At 31.7% G+C, this 17,085-nt stretch overlaps 1 protein-coding gene across 5 annotated transcripts in view; it reads right to left on the reverse strand.

Annotated features, from left to right (window-relative positions):
• Window positions 1–17,085, reverse strand: part of CBLB (Cbl proto-oncogene B) — a 219,270-nt gene that overhangs the window by 80,304 nt on the left and 121,881 nt on the right. For all 5 annotated transcript variants that reach the window (XM_007493530.3, XM_007493531.3, XM_007493529.3 and 2 more), the window contains exons 6-8: window positions 11,799–11,920; window positions 8,139–8,276; window positions 1,573–1,660 (exon numbers count right to left, since the gene is read on the reverse strand). In XM_007493530.3, the coding sequence (XP_007493592.1) occupies window positions 1,573–1,660; window positions 8,139–8,276; window positions 11,799–11,920 (348 nt within the window). The remainder of the gene's footprint in view (window positions 1–1,572; window positions 1,661–8,138; window positions 8,277–11,798; window positions 11,921–17,085) is intronic.

Consider the following 17,085-nt stretch of genomic DNA (forward strand, 5'->3'; position numbering starts at 1 on the left):
GCAAGTTATACTCTTTTTTCAAAGTATTAAAAAATATAGCCATAAGAGAATATTTTTAACCTGACTCACAATGCAAAAAATGTTTTTCCCCTTTTTCTTTAGACTAAAAATATAATGCTATCAAGTAATCAAAAAAAAAGTTGGCCAGAATGGCTTCTTTATCTTGATTCACTATTGATTCTGGTTTGAAGTTTTCTAGTATGATGACACCTAAATAACATGTTTTCAAATATTCAATTGTTGAGAGGAACTGAATCACTATGGATCAGTTTAATAAATTTAAAGTACTGAAAGGGATGAATAGTAGAAAGATAATAAAAGAAAACAGTGTTAAGAGTGATGATACATTACAGTCAAAGTATTAGTTTAATAATACTTACAGAGCACTTACAATGTACCTATCACTATGCTAAAGGCTTTAAGTTATAAAATATGATGCATTTCTACTTAAGAAGTTTATAGTCTTAATGGGATAAGATCCAGAACAAATTAAGAAAATTTAAAATCTGTGCAAAACATTGTTGAACACAAGTAGTATCAAAATAGCATAACACTTAATAAAGCAAAAAACTACCAAAGAGCTACAAAGGTGATGAATATCAAATAATATTGATATTGGATGTCCAAAAGAGGAACTTAAAATGGTGGGACATGAATTAAACTCCCTTTGACTCCAAGAACAATTAATGAAGAGAAATTATGGAACAAATGAATTGAATGTATTAATTAATAAAGATTGGCTTCAGAAAATAGTATCTATTTAGAAGACAAAAAAAGAATACTATTGAAGCAAAAAATTTTTAAGGACAAACATAATAATAAAGTATAATTTCTTTAAAAGGTTTGTTTAAATTTCATGTCTTGAAAAATAATGAATGTTTTGAAAGGCTACTTAATTTTCATGACTTGGCATATAAAATAAAAGGCAACTTTTTTCACAATTTCTTGAAGTCTTTCTGAAATCATCAATATCATATATATTTTAGGTACTTTAGTGGACATTAAAGAAAAGAGTACATAGGCAAAAGAAAGATTAGAATTTATGTCACAAAAAAAATCTGTTCACAGATTATATTAGCCTCACAAAATGCTATTCATTTAGATATATCAAAAGCACAAGAAAAATGGGTGTTCTAATGGAAGGAATAAAAAGAAATGGCTATCTATAGTTTAAGAAAATGACTTCTCCAAAATTATTACCACTAAAATGTTTGAAATAGTTCTAAATGTCCTATTACTATTCTCCTACAATAATTATGCAAGATTTCATCTTTTAAAATTCAAGTCTATTACTAACCAATAGAAAGCAAGTTTCTATAAAAATTTCATCCCACCACGAAAGATTAAAAGCTAGAGAAAAACCATTCTTGAGAGTTTGAAGAAAATTGCCTTCTTTCCCCAAATACATCCCTAAATTTCACTTAAAAATATCATTGAATTGAATCTAGACTTTTTTAGCTGGGATACTGATAGTGATAATCTATTTCTGATATTCATACTAATTTTCTATAAAGTATAAAGTATAAAATACCAATACAAATTATAAGTACATATGTTTGAAATCAAACATACCTGTGTAACTTTGATGTGATCATGTGGTGTAGGTTCACACAATCCAGTCAGATCAGGATTATAACTCCGTCCATCAGGATAGAGATAGCTGAGTTAAAAAACATTTTTTTATTAATCTAACTAATCAAGAAGTTAAACCACTTATAACTACATTTATTGGTCCCTAAATCTGAATGTCAAATACATAATATTCAAAGGTTTTTTTTTCCTTTAACAGTCCCATTAATAATAATTCTCTCTCTTTGGATTCCTAAAAATAAAAGTCTACTTACAAACAATTCTCTATTTTCTTTCCCTCATATTTTCTATATTTAATGTTCCCTTCACTTTAACATTCATTCACTCATTCATTCAAGAAACATTTATTGAGTACTTATTATGTACAGAGGATTGTGTCAGACACTAAGATGGATACAAAGAATATAAGGCAGTTCCCTGCTCTTATGGCTCAAATAGTGTGATTTTTAGTAACTGAAGAAATATGAAATAAAGCAAAGTGCATATGCTGCCAAACAATAAGAATGTATTTCCTTTACACATCTGAAAATTTTACTGCAGTGATCAACTATTTTCTTTTGATATATCTTATTAATGTTAATGTGGTCTTGCTATGATATTTCACTATGTTAACATATGGAGAAAATTAATAACTAGAGGTGACAAATATGTAAAAATAAACTTTTTACAAAAAAGTAGTATTTAGGGAAATGTATCATTAATGAGATCCAACTGAGTATGGATGGTTACCTTGATTTTTGTTTCTCCCTACCAACATTAAAAATTAAGAAACAGGTGTTCTTTAAAAGATGTTGGTAAAAAAAAGATTTGTTTCAGTTGGCTGCCTATATCAATATGTGTATATGTGCTGAGGATGTGAAATTTGAAAGTTAAATGTAGAAAAACACAGTTACTACTGTTATCAAGGACAGAAAGTCAGATTGTAGAAAGCCTATCATAAAGCAGCAACTGTTAAACTTTAACTTAATTTCTCAGACAGTGGGGAATGAATCACTGAAGCTGCTCTTCCATCTTGCCAAATTACTTTCCTGCTAATTCAGAAACCTACCCCGAAAGACGAGAGTTTTTTTAAAAAAGAAAAGAAGAAAACCATGGTGGTCTGAATGAAATCAAATGCCCTGACCCTTCTACATAAAGATTACAAATACAATATCCTGGCAATCTGCGCAGGTTTGGGGGCTTGCTCTTAGGAATAGTTTTAGTTTTACATTTTACAGGTGACTTGAATGAAGGAACTGAAAATATACTCAACACCCGGAGGTCACAGTAAATTATCTAGAATAAAAATTTTTCCTCCCGTTCGGGGGAAAAAATTATTTTCAAAGTATCTGGCAAAATAGAAAACAAAAAAAAGGACAAACTTCAATAGGTTGAATAAGTGTAAAGTAACTGAGAACAAATTCTGCCCCTTACAATTTGGCAATCTTTTTTTTCCTATACCTAGGGCCAGCCACCCTAATTTAGACAACCATTACATTCTATTTTTTACAAAATTTAATAACTATACCATCTTGATTTCCAAATAAATTTTTCCCTTCATCCCCTATACAACAATGCATCTTTTGTAAAAAATAAAATAACATAACAGGGGAAGGAGAACAACTAGGGGGTTTGGGAGATAGAGAGGGAGCTAGGAATTAATAGGTTCAAATCTTGTCTTAGATACTTCCTAGCTATCTGACGCTGAACAAGTCATTTAATTCTAATTGCCTAGCCCTCGTCGCCCTTTTGCCTTGGAATAAATGATTCTAAGATAGAAGGTAAAACATTTTTAAAATAACAATAACAACAACAACAACAGGGGAAAGGAAACAATTAAGAAAAACTAAAATATCCATTGAGATTGACAAAATATACAATCTTCCACACCCATATTCAGTGACTCATCTCCACAAAGAAGGAAGGAGAGGATATTTCTACATGGACATGTTTCTTCATTTAATTACAGAGCATTCCATTTAGTTTAGATTGTTTCTGTTTTGCTTGCTTTTTTGTTTTTGTTGCTATTCTTTCCACTACCTTTGCTGTAGTATTATTGCAGCTCTTAACACCTTCTAATCTGACAATAGTAACAAAGTCTCCAAACTGATCTGCTCTATTGCTCTCATTTTTTTAAAACTCTCTAATTAATCCTATATACAAATGTCAGAAAGTTAATGAACAAACATTTTTAAAGCACTGTCAGATTGATCTTGATGCAGAGCTAAGAATATTATCACTGTCTTGCTGAAAAACCTTCAATGGATATGTCCTTCCTAGCTAGAGGAAAAAAATGAAACTACTTATGTCTGACATCTAAGTCCTTCCATAATATTCTTACCTTTCCAATATTACATTACACTACATAATGGCCATATACTTCTCATTCCAGTCAAAATGCACTATTTTACCTCCTAGATAGTGTCCCTTTCTGTGCTTTTGGTATATAACATTCATTTCCTGTTGGAATCCTTTTTATTCTTTCTTCCTCACCATAATCCCCCAACACCCGAGACACACACACACACACACACAGACACACACACACAGACACACACACACAGACACACACACACACACACACACACACACACACACACACACACACTTCATTCAAGTTAAGAGAGAAAATATCACCTCCTCCATAAAGCAAGTGGAATACAGTTTCTATTTTGTCTTTGTACCTCTAAAAGCTATGACCCTGCCTGTCAAAATAAGTATATCTAACAATCCCTGCTAAACTGAATCGAAAGATTTCTTTTCTCTGGCCTTTCATAAGAATTTGCTTTCCTTATGTTCTCAAACTCTATTTTATATTTATTTGCATATATTTTGTCAAACCAGTTTGCATGTTTCCTAAGAGCATTAATTAACAGTGTCTTATAGTTCTTTGTGTCCCATCCCACCTCCCCATCACCAAACTCAGGATTTTATACAAGGTAAGTACTCAATAAATATTTGTTGAACAAAATTTGTGGGGGTAGGGAAAAGGTACAAGCAATTCTAATAAAGGATGGGTTAGGAAGAGCTGGACAAGATAAGGACCTGGGGGTGGTGGTTGTAGATGATCTGAATGAGTGAGCCATGCAGTGCCATTTTGGAGGAGGGAAGCCAACATGATTCTGGGGTGTATTAAAAATGATTACATGCAAGGGCTGAGGAGGGTAATTTTTTTTTTACTTTTATACCCTTATTAAGGTATTGTGTTCCATTCTGGTCATCACACTTTTAAAAGGATGTGGAAAACCTAGAAAGGATTCAGAAAAAGAGTGACAAGGAAGATTAAAGGGCTGGAAACTAAGTTCCAAAGGAAATGTTAAGGAAACTGGGACTGGTGAGACTAGAGAGAAATCTATTCTCTCTAAGCATATGAAAATGAAGTTCATCTACTATTCTTTATGACTGAGAAATAAGACAAAAATATAAAAAAGACAACTCTCAGCTGGACTTTAAAATGATTATTTCAGTCTGCCATTAAGCGTATACTGAAAGCATACACTGGCCATAGTATTTTTAGAAATCCTATCCCTATTTATGATCATTAAAATAAACTATCAGCTACCTTCTGAACATAGCACGTTTATCTTTCTAAAAGAAATGAAATCCAATTATTCCATGTAGTTCATTACATTTTGCCATTATATTTTACATGTATGTGTATGTGTGTATATGCATATGTATGTGTGTATGTAGTAACAGCAGCTTTAAGTTTCCTAAAGCAGTCTACATAAATTATCTGATTTTATTTTCACAAGAAACTTGGGAAGTAAATATCCCAGATAGCATTATTCCATTTTAAGAGTTGGAAAAGTAAAGCTTAAAATATGTTAAATAACTTCCCTATGCCTCACAAAGTCAGAAGAAGCAAAAGAATTTAGGATTTTGATATACCATTTTGGCACATTTGCTACATTATCATTTTGTAGCTCTTTACTTATGTATGTCCATACACACAGACAGCCAGGCAGACAAAGACACAGACACACACAATCATTACAGACATTACCCAAATCCAACTAATATGCACTGTTTGGTCACAAATGGATAGCAATTTGTTTTGAAGTGAAAAAAAAATCATACCAAAGTCTTGAAATGATAATCATTTAACTTATAAATTATAATATTAATAAATTTAACTACTACATTTTACAACTTTGATAACAACTGTTATAATTTTACGTTATTGGTTTTTAAAAGATGAAAAAGTCCAATGATTTTTATTGGGTATCCTCCAGCTACATATGAGATTGGCCAGAGTGTAGCTATCAGCTATGCTACATCTATCATTTCAACCAGGGGTGGAGAAACTAGGGTCTGTCTGTTTACTATTGTACAATAATCAACTATGAAAGACTTAGCTATCATCAGCAATACAATGACTCAGGACAATTCTTAAAGACTTATGACAAAGAATGCTGTTCACCTCTAGAGAAAGAACTATTGGAGACAGAATGAAGATCAAAACATACTATTTTTCACTTTAGTTTATGTGGATTATTATTTGGGGGTTTTGTTTTTATATGAGTATTCTCTTACAACACTGACCAATATGGTAGTATGAGTTCCACGATAATACATATATAACCCAGTGAAAGTTGCTTAACATTTTGGGGGAGAAGGGGTATAAAAGGATGGAGACAGACAATTTGGATCTTATAATTTCAGTATATGTAATTAAAAAAAAAGAAAATTGTTATTACATGTAATTGGAAAAATAAATTAAATATTTTTTAAAATCTGTTTTCATGAATATACAAAAACCAGAGGAAAGGCAGATTTGTCTTCAGGTTTCCTAAGCTATGATCTAGACCAGTGGTGGTGAACCTATGGCACAGGTGCCAAAGATGGCACAAAGAGCTCTCTCTATGAACATGAGGCTACATCCACCACCTCCCCCCTCTCCCAGGAGTTCCTCCAGGAGCTGCTCCCCTTCCCCTCTCCACTGAATCTAATGACATTTTTTTCACATCCCCTTCTGCTCTATAGCCCAATGGGAGCATTTATTCCTTCCCCTCTATGAGGTAAAATCATCGCAGGGGACACCCAGCACTCAATATGGAGGAAGGGACATGGCACATGGTGGGGGCAGGGAGGGTGGCACTCCATCTCTAAAAGGTTCACCATCACTAATATAGGCCATCATCTCTGTAAAAAGTCTTCAAAAAAAATAATCAAGAAGATCTACTAGTAAAACATAAAAATCTTTAAATATATTCTAGGGAAATATGTAAATAATACAAGAAAAAAGAGTAAATTAATTAAAATATTAATTTCAGATGCTCATTAATAATACTTATTGCTTTACTGATTGATTCTAATTATTTCTTACAACCCATAAGTGAAGTAAAAAAAATACCTTCACTTAACTATTCCTATCCCATTTTTTCCCTCATAGTTGATCTAGGAATTTAATGAATCATGTTATCTTCTACAACCGGTGAGCTTCCTCTTGCCTGGACAACCATTACCTTGTTCACTGCCAAACAATGCAGATCACCTATGCCCTTTGAGCAACTCAGCTTAGAATTTGTAACAAAATTTAGCAAGAAGAAAAAGGAAAATAGGAGAAGAGGAAAAAGCATGTGATTATGAAATGGAAAGAGTAGAATAATGTAACTATTTTGACTGATAAGGAGTCTACCATATTCCTTATGTTTTATGAACTTAGAACCAATAATAGTGTACTTTTTAAAAATGCTAGAATGGTTTACAAGGCATGTATGTTTGCATGTATGCATGTGTGTACATTTACATGCATATACACTTTGGCTGAGACACTATAATTTTTTTTTTTAATCAGGATGAACGATTTGGAGATAATGTGGGTGTAATGACTAATAACAACAACAATAGCAACAACAACTAATCTTTGTATAGTAAGCACTTTACAATTATTATTTCATTTATCCTCACAACAACCATAGGAGATAGGTGCTAATATAAATTGCAAATAAACTGTGTAAACTTAAAAAACTTGAGGGCTCTTAAAATAAATATGTTAAGATATACTAAAGGTAATGTAAAAAGTGGAGTTGGTATGTAGAAGGAGCTTCTTCTTTGATGTAAATCTCCTTGATATTTGTACTGAAAACATCTTGGGGCCAGGTAGATGGCTCAGTGGATAAAGTACAAGTCTGAGAGATCAGAGATCTTGGGTTCAAATCTGGCCTCAGATACCCCACTTAGCTGTGTGATCCTGGACAAGTTACTTAACCCTAAATGGTAAGCCATAACCACTCTTCTGCCTTGAAACTGATGCTTAGTAGAGATTTCTTCAAGGAAAACTTGCTACTCTATCAAAGACACACTTTGTCTTTCCATGTCCTATTAGACTCTAAATCCTCTAAAATACACTTTGTTTTGAATTAACTTAGTCAAGTTAGTGTTTCAAAGATATAAATAATGAACTTGAACCATCTTCAAGAACAGGTAAGTAATAAGTTGTTCTCCAAGACTCCCACGACCAAATATTTGATATGCTTCATACATCAATAATCATTCTCTAATTTTCAATCTTTCAAATAACAAAATGAATTGACACCTTTAACCACAGAACATTTAATACTTACAATCCTTCTCTGCTGCCATCAATCAGGGCTTGAAATAAAGGTTTATTGTGAGGTATGGTCTGTAAGATGTTACCATCTCCTGTAACATATCCAATGGCCCACTGTCCTAGTCTGGTGCAACTCAACCTAAAAATGTAGCTGAAGAAAGAAGAAGAAAAAAAAGCTTAACCTTTTATGTAAGATTCTTATCTGTTAAATATGTCCAACAAAAGATCGGACATATTGAAATTAAGTTCAATATTTCATCTAAGCATCCAAACTGTTCAGTAACATAAAAGATATTTAGTATGTCAGTAAGTCAGATTGGGATTTTTTTTATCTTTTATAACTTGTTTTGTAACCTGCTCTAAAGTCCCATTTCTTAACAAGATAAGTAGTTATTGATAGTTTCCATGTATCTAGTTCATTGATGCAAATTAGAATTATATTTCTCAAGTAATTTATGATTCTAAGATTGAAAAAAATAATATATGCTTACATATTAGCATCTAAAGAAGAATTTTGAAATATGGAACCCAATTTGGAACAGTATTATTGTACATTTAAAATTGATATTTGTGCTTTTTTCCCCTTTTTTTAGGTAAATTGCCAGAAAGAATGATTTACTTTACAATTATGATAGCTTTTTTCTTTTAATAGTGAAATGATCCAAAATATCTCTGAATTACATTAGTAAGCAGGTAAAATATTTGAGTTCATAGCATCTATTTAACCCTGTCAAGTTCAATATTTCATCTAAGCATTCAAACTGTTAGTAATATAAATCAACGAAAAAAGCTATTCTCTTAAATTAACTCCCCATGGCAGAAGACATTAACAAAGCTTTAAATGTCTAATTTATTATTTTAAAATTTTCAGACAATTTCTCTTTACAACTCTACAAAATGGAATAAAGCAAAATATGTTGCCTTCATACTTGTCATATTCTTTATATTTGAATTTTATGACCAGTTAAACAGATCAAAATTGGGTCAATTAATTTTGTTAGATACATTTAAACAGCTTGACTGCTTAAATGTATCTAACTGAAATAAAAATCTGATATATAATGGTTATTGACGAACCAAGTACTGTAAAAATAACTTTACAAGGTAATTAACTATAAAATAGTGGCTATGAACTCTGAATTTAATCAACTTACACACTGACTAGAAGAATGACTGATTCATTCAGGCTAATAAGACTTGGCCTCCTTTTTCTAGAACCAAGGTAGGGGAACATATATAAGTACAACTAATAATTACCAAATATATTGTTCCAATTTTATTGTGCATTCTTACATGGCTTACTCATGACTAAGATATTCATAAAAGGTATATAAGTAACTTATTTATGATTGAATACATAAGAACATATTCCCACATGGGTGATAAGGAAGATAGTAGACCAACTGTGGGTAGTCTATAAAATGTGCTTGGCTGGACAGCTCCTTTTTGGATTTCCTGTAAAACATGACAAAACTTGGAATTGGAACAAATGTAATCTGGGATGTCTATGCCACAGAAGGGCACAATTCACACTATATCTTGATATCACAAGATTGTTATAGTTAGGTAAAGTCTTTAAGTATAAATTACATCTCTTTTACTAAAATAATAAAGATAATTGCTACAGTGATGTCTCAAAATTTTATATCTACAAATATCCATCATTCTATGATTCTTTCAATATATCAAACTCTAGGAAAGATCAAAAATCAAATTATATGTAGGACTAGCAAGACAGAAGAAAGACAAAATCTAATAATGAGATAAGCACATCAATTAGGCAAAAATGATTCATCTTACCCACTGGAAAAGATTTAATCCTGGTCCTACCTATACCCCTTGTCACCCTTTCTGGAACAGAAAAATTTCAATTGGGTTCATCATTTCTGCCTTTCAGGAGTGCCCTAGTTCTTTTTTTTTATGCTATATGAATGCTAGAGGGAAAAACTATTTTTTAAAAAGTTTTCTTTTCCACAATTCCGGGCATTAGGAAGCAGTCATGGGGCAAGAACACTTTCAACATAAACATTTCCAGGACTACTCCAAATCCTGGGCTTTGACAAAAGCATTCTTGAAATCATGGCAGTACATAATTATAGTCGTATCAAATATACAATAATATTTATTGTATTTTACTATTTTTAATATAATTACAGATTCATAAGATTTTGATTATATTAAACATGTAATATTTATAATATAACATTTAACATATACATTCAATAGATTCAGTACAATAAAATCACTACATTGTATCACAATACATCATGCTGAAGAAAACACTAATTCTTCTATTCTCACAAGTTATTCATGACCTCTCACTCTTCCTCACCCCATAGATACAATCACTTGCCAAATTCTGCCTTTTCTACCTCTCCAATATGATTCTTTTCTCTACTCATATAGCTTCACCTTGTTTCAGATCTTTCTTATTTCTCTCCATGATTACTGACTTAAGTCTCCCTTCCTTAAGTATCTACATCCTCCACACAGCTGCCAAAGTGATTTTTTTTTTTCTGAAGCACAGATCTGAGGATGGCACACCTTTATTCAATAAACCTCAGTGACTCCCTAGGAACCCAAATTTTGTCCCTAGGACAAAATAAAAATGCTTCTTTTAAAGGCTTTTATACTCTCACCCCAACCTCTGCACATAAATTATGTTACTTCCCACACTTTGTAATTCAGTCTGTCAGTAAACAAACACTTATTAAGCATTTATTTCTGTATCAGGAACTGTCCAAAGCTCTGAGGATACAATGAAATGCAAAAACACTATCCCTTCTCTTAAGAAGCTCCAACTCTAATGGGGGAAACAACATGCAAATAGCTGTACAAATCTAAACAGCCAAACTAGCTTTCTCTTTGTTCCTCATACACAGCACTCCATTCTCCATCTTCAGGCCTTTATACTGGCTGCTTCCTATGCTTGGAATGCTTAAAATGCTACTGGACTGTATTTCAATCAGCTTTCTTAAGTGATCACACAAAATAAAAAGAAACTTTTATGAAAGTGGCTCCAAGATAACTAACTCCTCGGCATTTCAATTCTGAAGTAGCTTTATGATACAAATAGTCTTAAATATATATTTAGATATTTGCACATTACATGTATGCACTTCATGGCTACAGTTTGCCAAGAGGTTAGTGTTTCTGCATGATTACTACACTGAGCTTTTGTTTACTTTTCTGTTCTCAGAACTCAATTAGGGAATTCAAGCCAAGTTTAAGAGAAGTACAGGACAACCACCAATATACCCATTCAGTACTTCACCAGCAGTGCACCCTTCTCCTCAAAACATCTGTTTCAGAAATAAAAAGGTAAAATCATTGAGTTGGCAAGTTCAATAAACATTACACTGATCCACAAAGATTACCTTAGCCAAACAACAAGCATTTATTAAATGCCTAACATGTGCCATGTACTAAGGTTAAAAAAAAAAAGGTAAAAAAAATTCCCTGCCTGCAAGATGTTCACATTCTGATGGAAGAGATAACATAAAAGCAATTATGTATACAAACAGGACATCTACAAAAGAAATTGTAGGCAATTTCAAAGGGAAGACAGTAGCATTAAATCTATTATGCAGATTAACATAAAAATATGTATAGAGTTTTAATTTTTAAAAATAATTAATAATTCCTAAACAAAATAATCACAAAGATGCCTTACCTTCCAGGTTTAGTGCTGTATTTCTGTAGCCGAGCTTTGACTTCATCATATGTTAGAAATGCCATGTAACCAGGATGTGTCACAGCTAAAAAATTCCAATTCCGTAAGATGGAACCCCAAGGCTTTAAAATACAAATAAAGAAATGACATTATTTGCAAAATGCCCCCATTAGTTACAAACAAGAAAACATTTCATTCTTTCCAATTTCTATGGAAAAATTGTAGACCAATATACTTAATGTTAGTATGTGAAACAATGTCAAGGACTAAAGAATATGTGACACCATAAAAACAAGGATGTTCGACTAGATAACCTCCATGTATCTTTCCAGGACTAAATAAATCAATATTTCTAAGGAAAGATTCAAGAAGCTAGGGCCTATGATACAATCCAACTTTATATTTCCAATGCTAACACAGCGCCTTGTGCACACGAAGTCCTTAGAAAATATGTTTGAACTGCCCAGGGTAAGAACATGCAGCTTTCTTAGACGTCCACTGCATGTTCATATTGGATCACCTTGTAACAAACAAAATCCTTAAATGTATGAACTTAAAATACTAAGAATATAGGCTCACATTTGTGGAGGGAAAAAAACTCATTTCAGAGGAATTTTATTCAGCAGAAGGAGAGAAGAGGCTTTAATTGCTAATTATTACAAATGCAGAAATGTTTATAATGTACTCACAAATCTTTGTAAAACCATTCTGTTTACACTGAATCTCATGCAATGTAAGAAACCTAGATTGTCTTTTAGTTTTTCTTTTCCCCTCTTTGAAACAGCACTTTGCTTGACTAATATGAATATCTAATATTGCATTTTATTTTAATTGTAAATTGTGATTCTTCTGATTTGTAGCTTAGTATGTCACAAAAACAACACAGGAGGGTGTAAACAATGGGGGAAATGGAAAAACTCTATAGAGAAGAAAAATAGAACCATTATTGCATAATGCCTTAAGGGTAAAATGTAATCAATATTTTTACAATGTAAACAAGACATCCATTATCTGCAATAGCCTCAAGTCTGATAGAGCAAATTTTAAACAGTATAGAGAAAAAATTTAATTCCCTCAAATGACAAATTTTTAAAAAGTAAGTTTAAACAGGTAGTCTCTAGCTGAACCATAATTCTAGTCCTATTTACTAATTCTCATTCTGGTACTCTTTTCACATACGACACTATTTCTATAACATGAGTTTAGCTTTAGTCAACATTAAAACTCAAGCATCAGGATGAAGATTGATTGGAAAACCTAGTGAAATTTAGCATTCAGAAGAGAAGAACTGAGGGAAACAAGAAGAATTTTCTTAAAGTAAGTGAAGGCTTACATAAAGAAGGAATAGAAGATGCAGAAAGGGAAGTTTAGGTTGATAGCAAGAAAAATTTCCTAATAATAAATAAGGAGAACTGAAATATAAGGAGCTTTCCTCCCCTTAAAATCATGAAACAAAAAAGCTGAGTATGTCATAATGGGAGTTCCATTTCATGTATGCATGGGTTTAGAGAGCAAAAGTGTTTTCTAACTCAAAAATTTTACACATCTATGATTTTTATTTTAAAATTAAATCTATACTTTCATCAGTATAAAGATTGACCTCTACCATTGTAAAACCATTAATTCTTTCTTTACTATTTGTAATCTTAAAGAGGTACTTAGGAGGTAAAGGCTCACTTACCAAACAAAAGTAATATAATATTGATGCTTCAAAACAGATTTTTAGTTTTATTTCATCATTATTAACTTAAATATAAAAAAGTTCCTCTTTTTTTGAAGAATGGTAATTGAGAATTGTTTTTGTTTCTTAATGTGGATATGTTGTTCACTATCAAATACAAGGGACATCTTCCAAAGATTATACCTCTTAAATTTTCCAACTGCGTTGACCAAAAATTAAAAAAAAAAATCTCATCAGGATATTTCCTTATACTGAAAAACTACTTGAAAAGATAGTCTGATAGATACCCTGGGAAATGTCACAATCACATTAATCCTCTAACCCTTCACTAGAGATTCTTATTGAAGCAAGGGAACATAAATTATTTCCATTTTCAAGCTGGACATATGAACCAAAAACAATACATGGGGAGGAGGATGTCGGGGTAAGGGAGGCAAGTAAAACACCATGGGAAAGGCTCTTGTAATTGGCATTAGTTCCCTCTCCCTTTTTTCTCTAGAAACTGGTAAGCTATTTGAGAACCACACAAAATGAAAAAAGCACTTTGAATATGGAAAAAAATCAAATATTTAATCTACTCTCATAAAAGTCCATGTTAATTAATGAAGGAATTGATAACATCAAGGTTGAATTTTATCAATAAAATACAAAGATCAAAACACAAATGAAACATGAAACCGGTGTAGACCAATTGCTACTGCACTTCAGAAATCATTTCCCAAGTAATATAGATGACCAATTTCTAATTGTAGAAATATCAGTGTAATAAAAATTTCATACTCTGATTTTCTGGTGAAAAAGACCCACTCAACAGAAGCTAGAAAATATCTTTAAAAAATTAAAATGTTTTGACTACATATGATTAAAGGAAGTGGAAAGCTAGTGTTTCCTAGAATAAATAATATTTTGTTTTTAAGATTCCCAAAAACTCTGTTGGCTAGGAAACAACCAATAGAGCAGTTGGAAATGTTTAAATAAATTAGTAATAATACTAGCATGATGAATGATCTCTCTATCTACCATTTACACTTAATAATGGTTATGGATTAATTAAGTCCAAAGCCTATTATTGCCTCATACTAGAAGGAAGTCTCTCAGCTAAAATTTACAACTTAAAAAAGCCCTACCAATACTGCCAAGGATGCAATGGGGATGAACTATATACTGCTATCATTTTCAAGGTAGAATTCTGGATGCATTTTTTCATGTAAAAATATAAATTTAAATAATAGTAAACATTTATATAGAATATTAATGTTTGCCAAGTATTCTACAGACAATATTTCATTTGATCCTCTGAGACAGGTGCTATAAAAATTTTTCCTATTTTACAAGTAAGGAAATTAAGGGTGAAAGAGGTCAAGAGATTTGCCCAAGTTCACATCTAAAATGTATGAGGCAGAGTTTGAATTCAGGTGTTTTAGATTCTAAGTTCAGTGTTTCATTAATTACATTAACTAACCACTTCAGAAAAGAAACAGATATGGAGTCAAAGGATCTGAGTTTAAGTCCCAGTTCTGCTATTACGTCTTCAAGATATCACTTAACCATTTCCTAACCTAAAAATGGGAATAATACTGCTACAACCCATGAGAGTAATGATGACTTAAATGAATGACATATTATTATAAGTGATAGACTAGAAAAAAGCAAGCTTTCATCATCATCATTCTTAGATTTGTTTCTACTTAGGATAAATGTGAATTTAAAAGGTTTACTATTATTCTTATAGGAAAAAGTATTGCAAGTTCTAAACAATCAGTTTTTCAAGATAAGAGTAGTTGAAATCCAACCTTTTAAATTGTTTTTTGAAAAAAATACTTCTAAAACATATTATACCTTTTCCCATCTCCCTTAACTAACTGTACCAAGATGATGACATGATTGCAAACAAAGATAGACCATGATAAATGGTTTATTCAGTGGTCAGTATTATTGATATTGACATTCTACTTTCTTCTTCCTCTCCATCAGTGACCGTTGAAAAGCTTTCAAAATAGACTGCTTTTCATTATTTCAGAGATATATTAATGATTTTAGACAATGACAATACTGAGAAGCAAGTAATTTTAATGAAGTCTGATTTAATAATTGTAATATGCTATATCACAAAATTAGTTTTTATGTAAGAAGTTCCTTTTATCCTCAAAGCAATATTCCGTAAGACAATGCATTAAAATTTGTTGACAAGTTACAAAAAAGTCCTAATCCTAATTATAAGCAATCGAACCTTTTGAAATGCTTAGGTTTCTGGAAGGTTGGGAATCCATAAGAAACTGCCAATCCACATGCATTCTCATGAATAAATCAGTCCCTGAACATTTAGCATTGCTGATGATTCAAAGATTACAATTGGCTAGAAATGCCCAGATTTCAATTTGAGGCATCATGATGCATGGCAGCCCAAATAATAAGACTTCCTAATGAACACTTTTTAAAAAATGGTAGTGTTCTTGGTTCAACAGTTACCAAGGTCAAATTTATCCATTAATTTGAAATTTGGTGTCACGCTTGTGATTTTTCTTTATTCACATATTCAACATGTTTGATTCATCTCAAATTAAGTAACTATCATTGATTATGCAAAAGCTTACATAAATATTTTGGCTCACTTGATCTACATATTTTTTCTTGGGATCAATAGACTAATGTATTCTAGCATTTGATGATCCTTCAAAAGTTTTCCAGCCTCTCCAAATGTTATATGCCTACTGGAAAATTTTCCTCCATATTATATTTAATCCAATCTAGCAAGCTTTTCTTTATTGGCTGGAGTGTGCTTAGGTGCAGGAATAAAATGCAATTTTTATCAATTTTTTTAAATGGCACCTGAGTTTTACTGGGGGAATCTATATAAAAATTTAGGTTTATATGTGATATGTTGAGGAACTGAGAAAGACTGCCAGTTAATTACAAAGGAAAATTGAGAAGGCATCTTCTTACGCATAAAGCAGAAGTGGCGGATATAGTACTGAAAAAAAAGTACACCAGGCTGCATATAATAGACTGAATGAAAGATCACAATGAAGAAGGCAAAGAGCTTTAAATATTAAGATGAATGTCAACCTTAACCAAACAAGATTAAGAGACAATTATTAAGACAAATTAGATAATTCTAATCATACAAAATCAAAGTTTTGCACAAAAAATTAACTAGAAGAGAAGTAGTACAAAAAAAATCATTTTATTCAACATCTAATAATAGTTTTGATATATAAAATATAGCCTCTTCAGAGAAGTTGTCAAAGGTTATGAACTGTTTTTTTAAAGAGTTGCCAACTATTTCCAAGCACATGAAAGAACACTCCAAATCTTTTTAATAACATAAATGAAAAGGTATCATCCTTAACTCCTTACTCTCCATTCCCAGTATCCAATTTTTTACCAAGTCCTGCTACAGATACCCACATATTTCCCTTATAAACTCCTTTCTTTATATCCATAGAGCTTAGCAGAGTGTCTAGCAATAACAAGTACATAATAAGAACTTGTGAATTGATTGATAAATATAGTTATTTATATATTTTTCCAGGATTAGAATATGAACTACTCAGAGTACAGAATGAGAAATGTAATTTTGAACTTGAATAATGCTTAACTATACAC

The sequence above is a fragment of the Monodelphis domestica genome, chromosome 4 (assembly GCF_027887165.1).
Source record: "Monodelphis domestica isolate mMonDom1 chromosome 4, mMonDom1.pri, whole genome shotgun sequence".
Lineage (NCBI taxonomy): Eukaryota > Metazoa > Chordata > Mammalia > Didelphimorphia > Didelphidae > Monodelphis > Monodelphis domestica.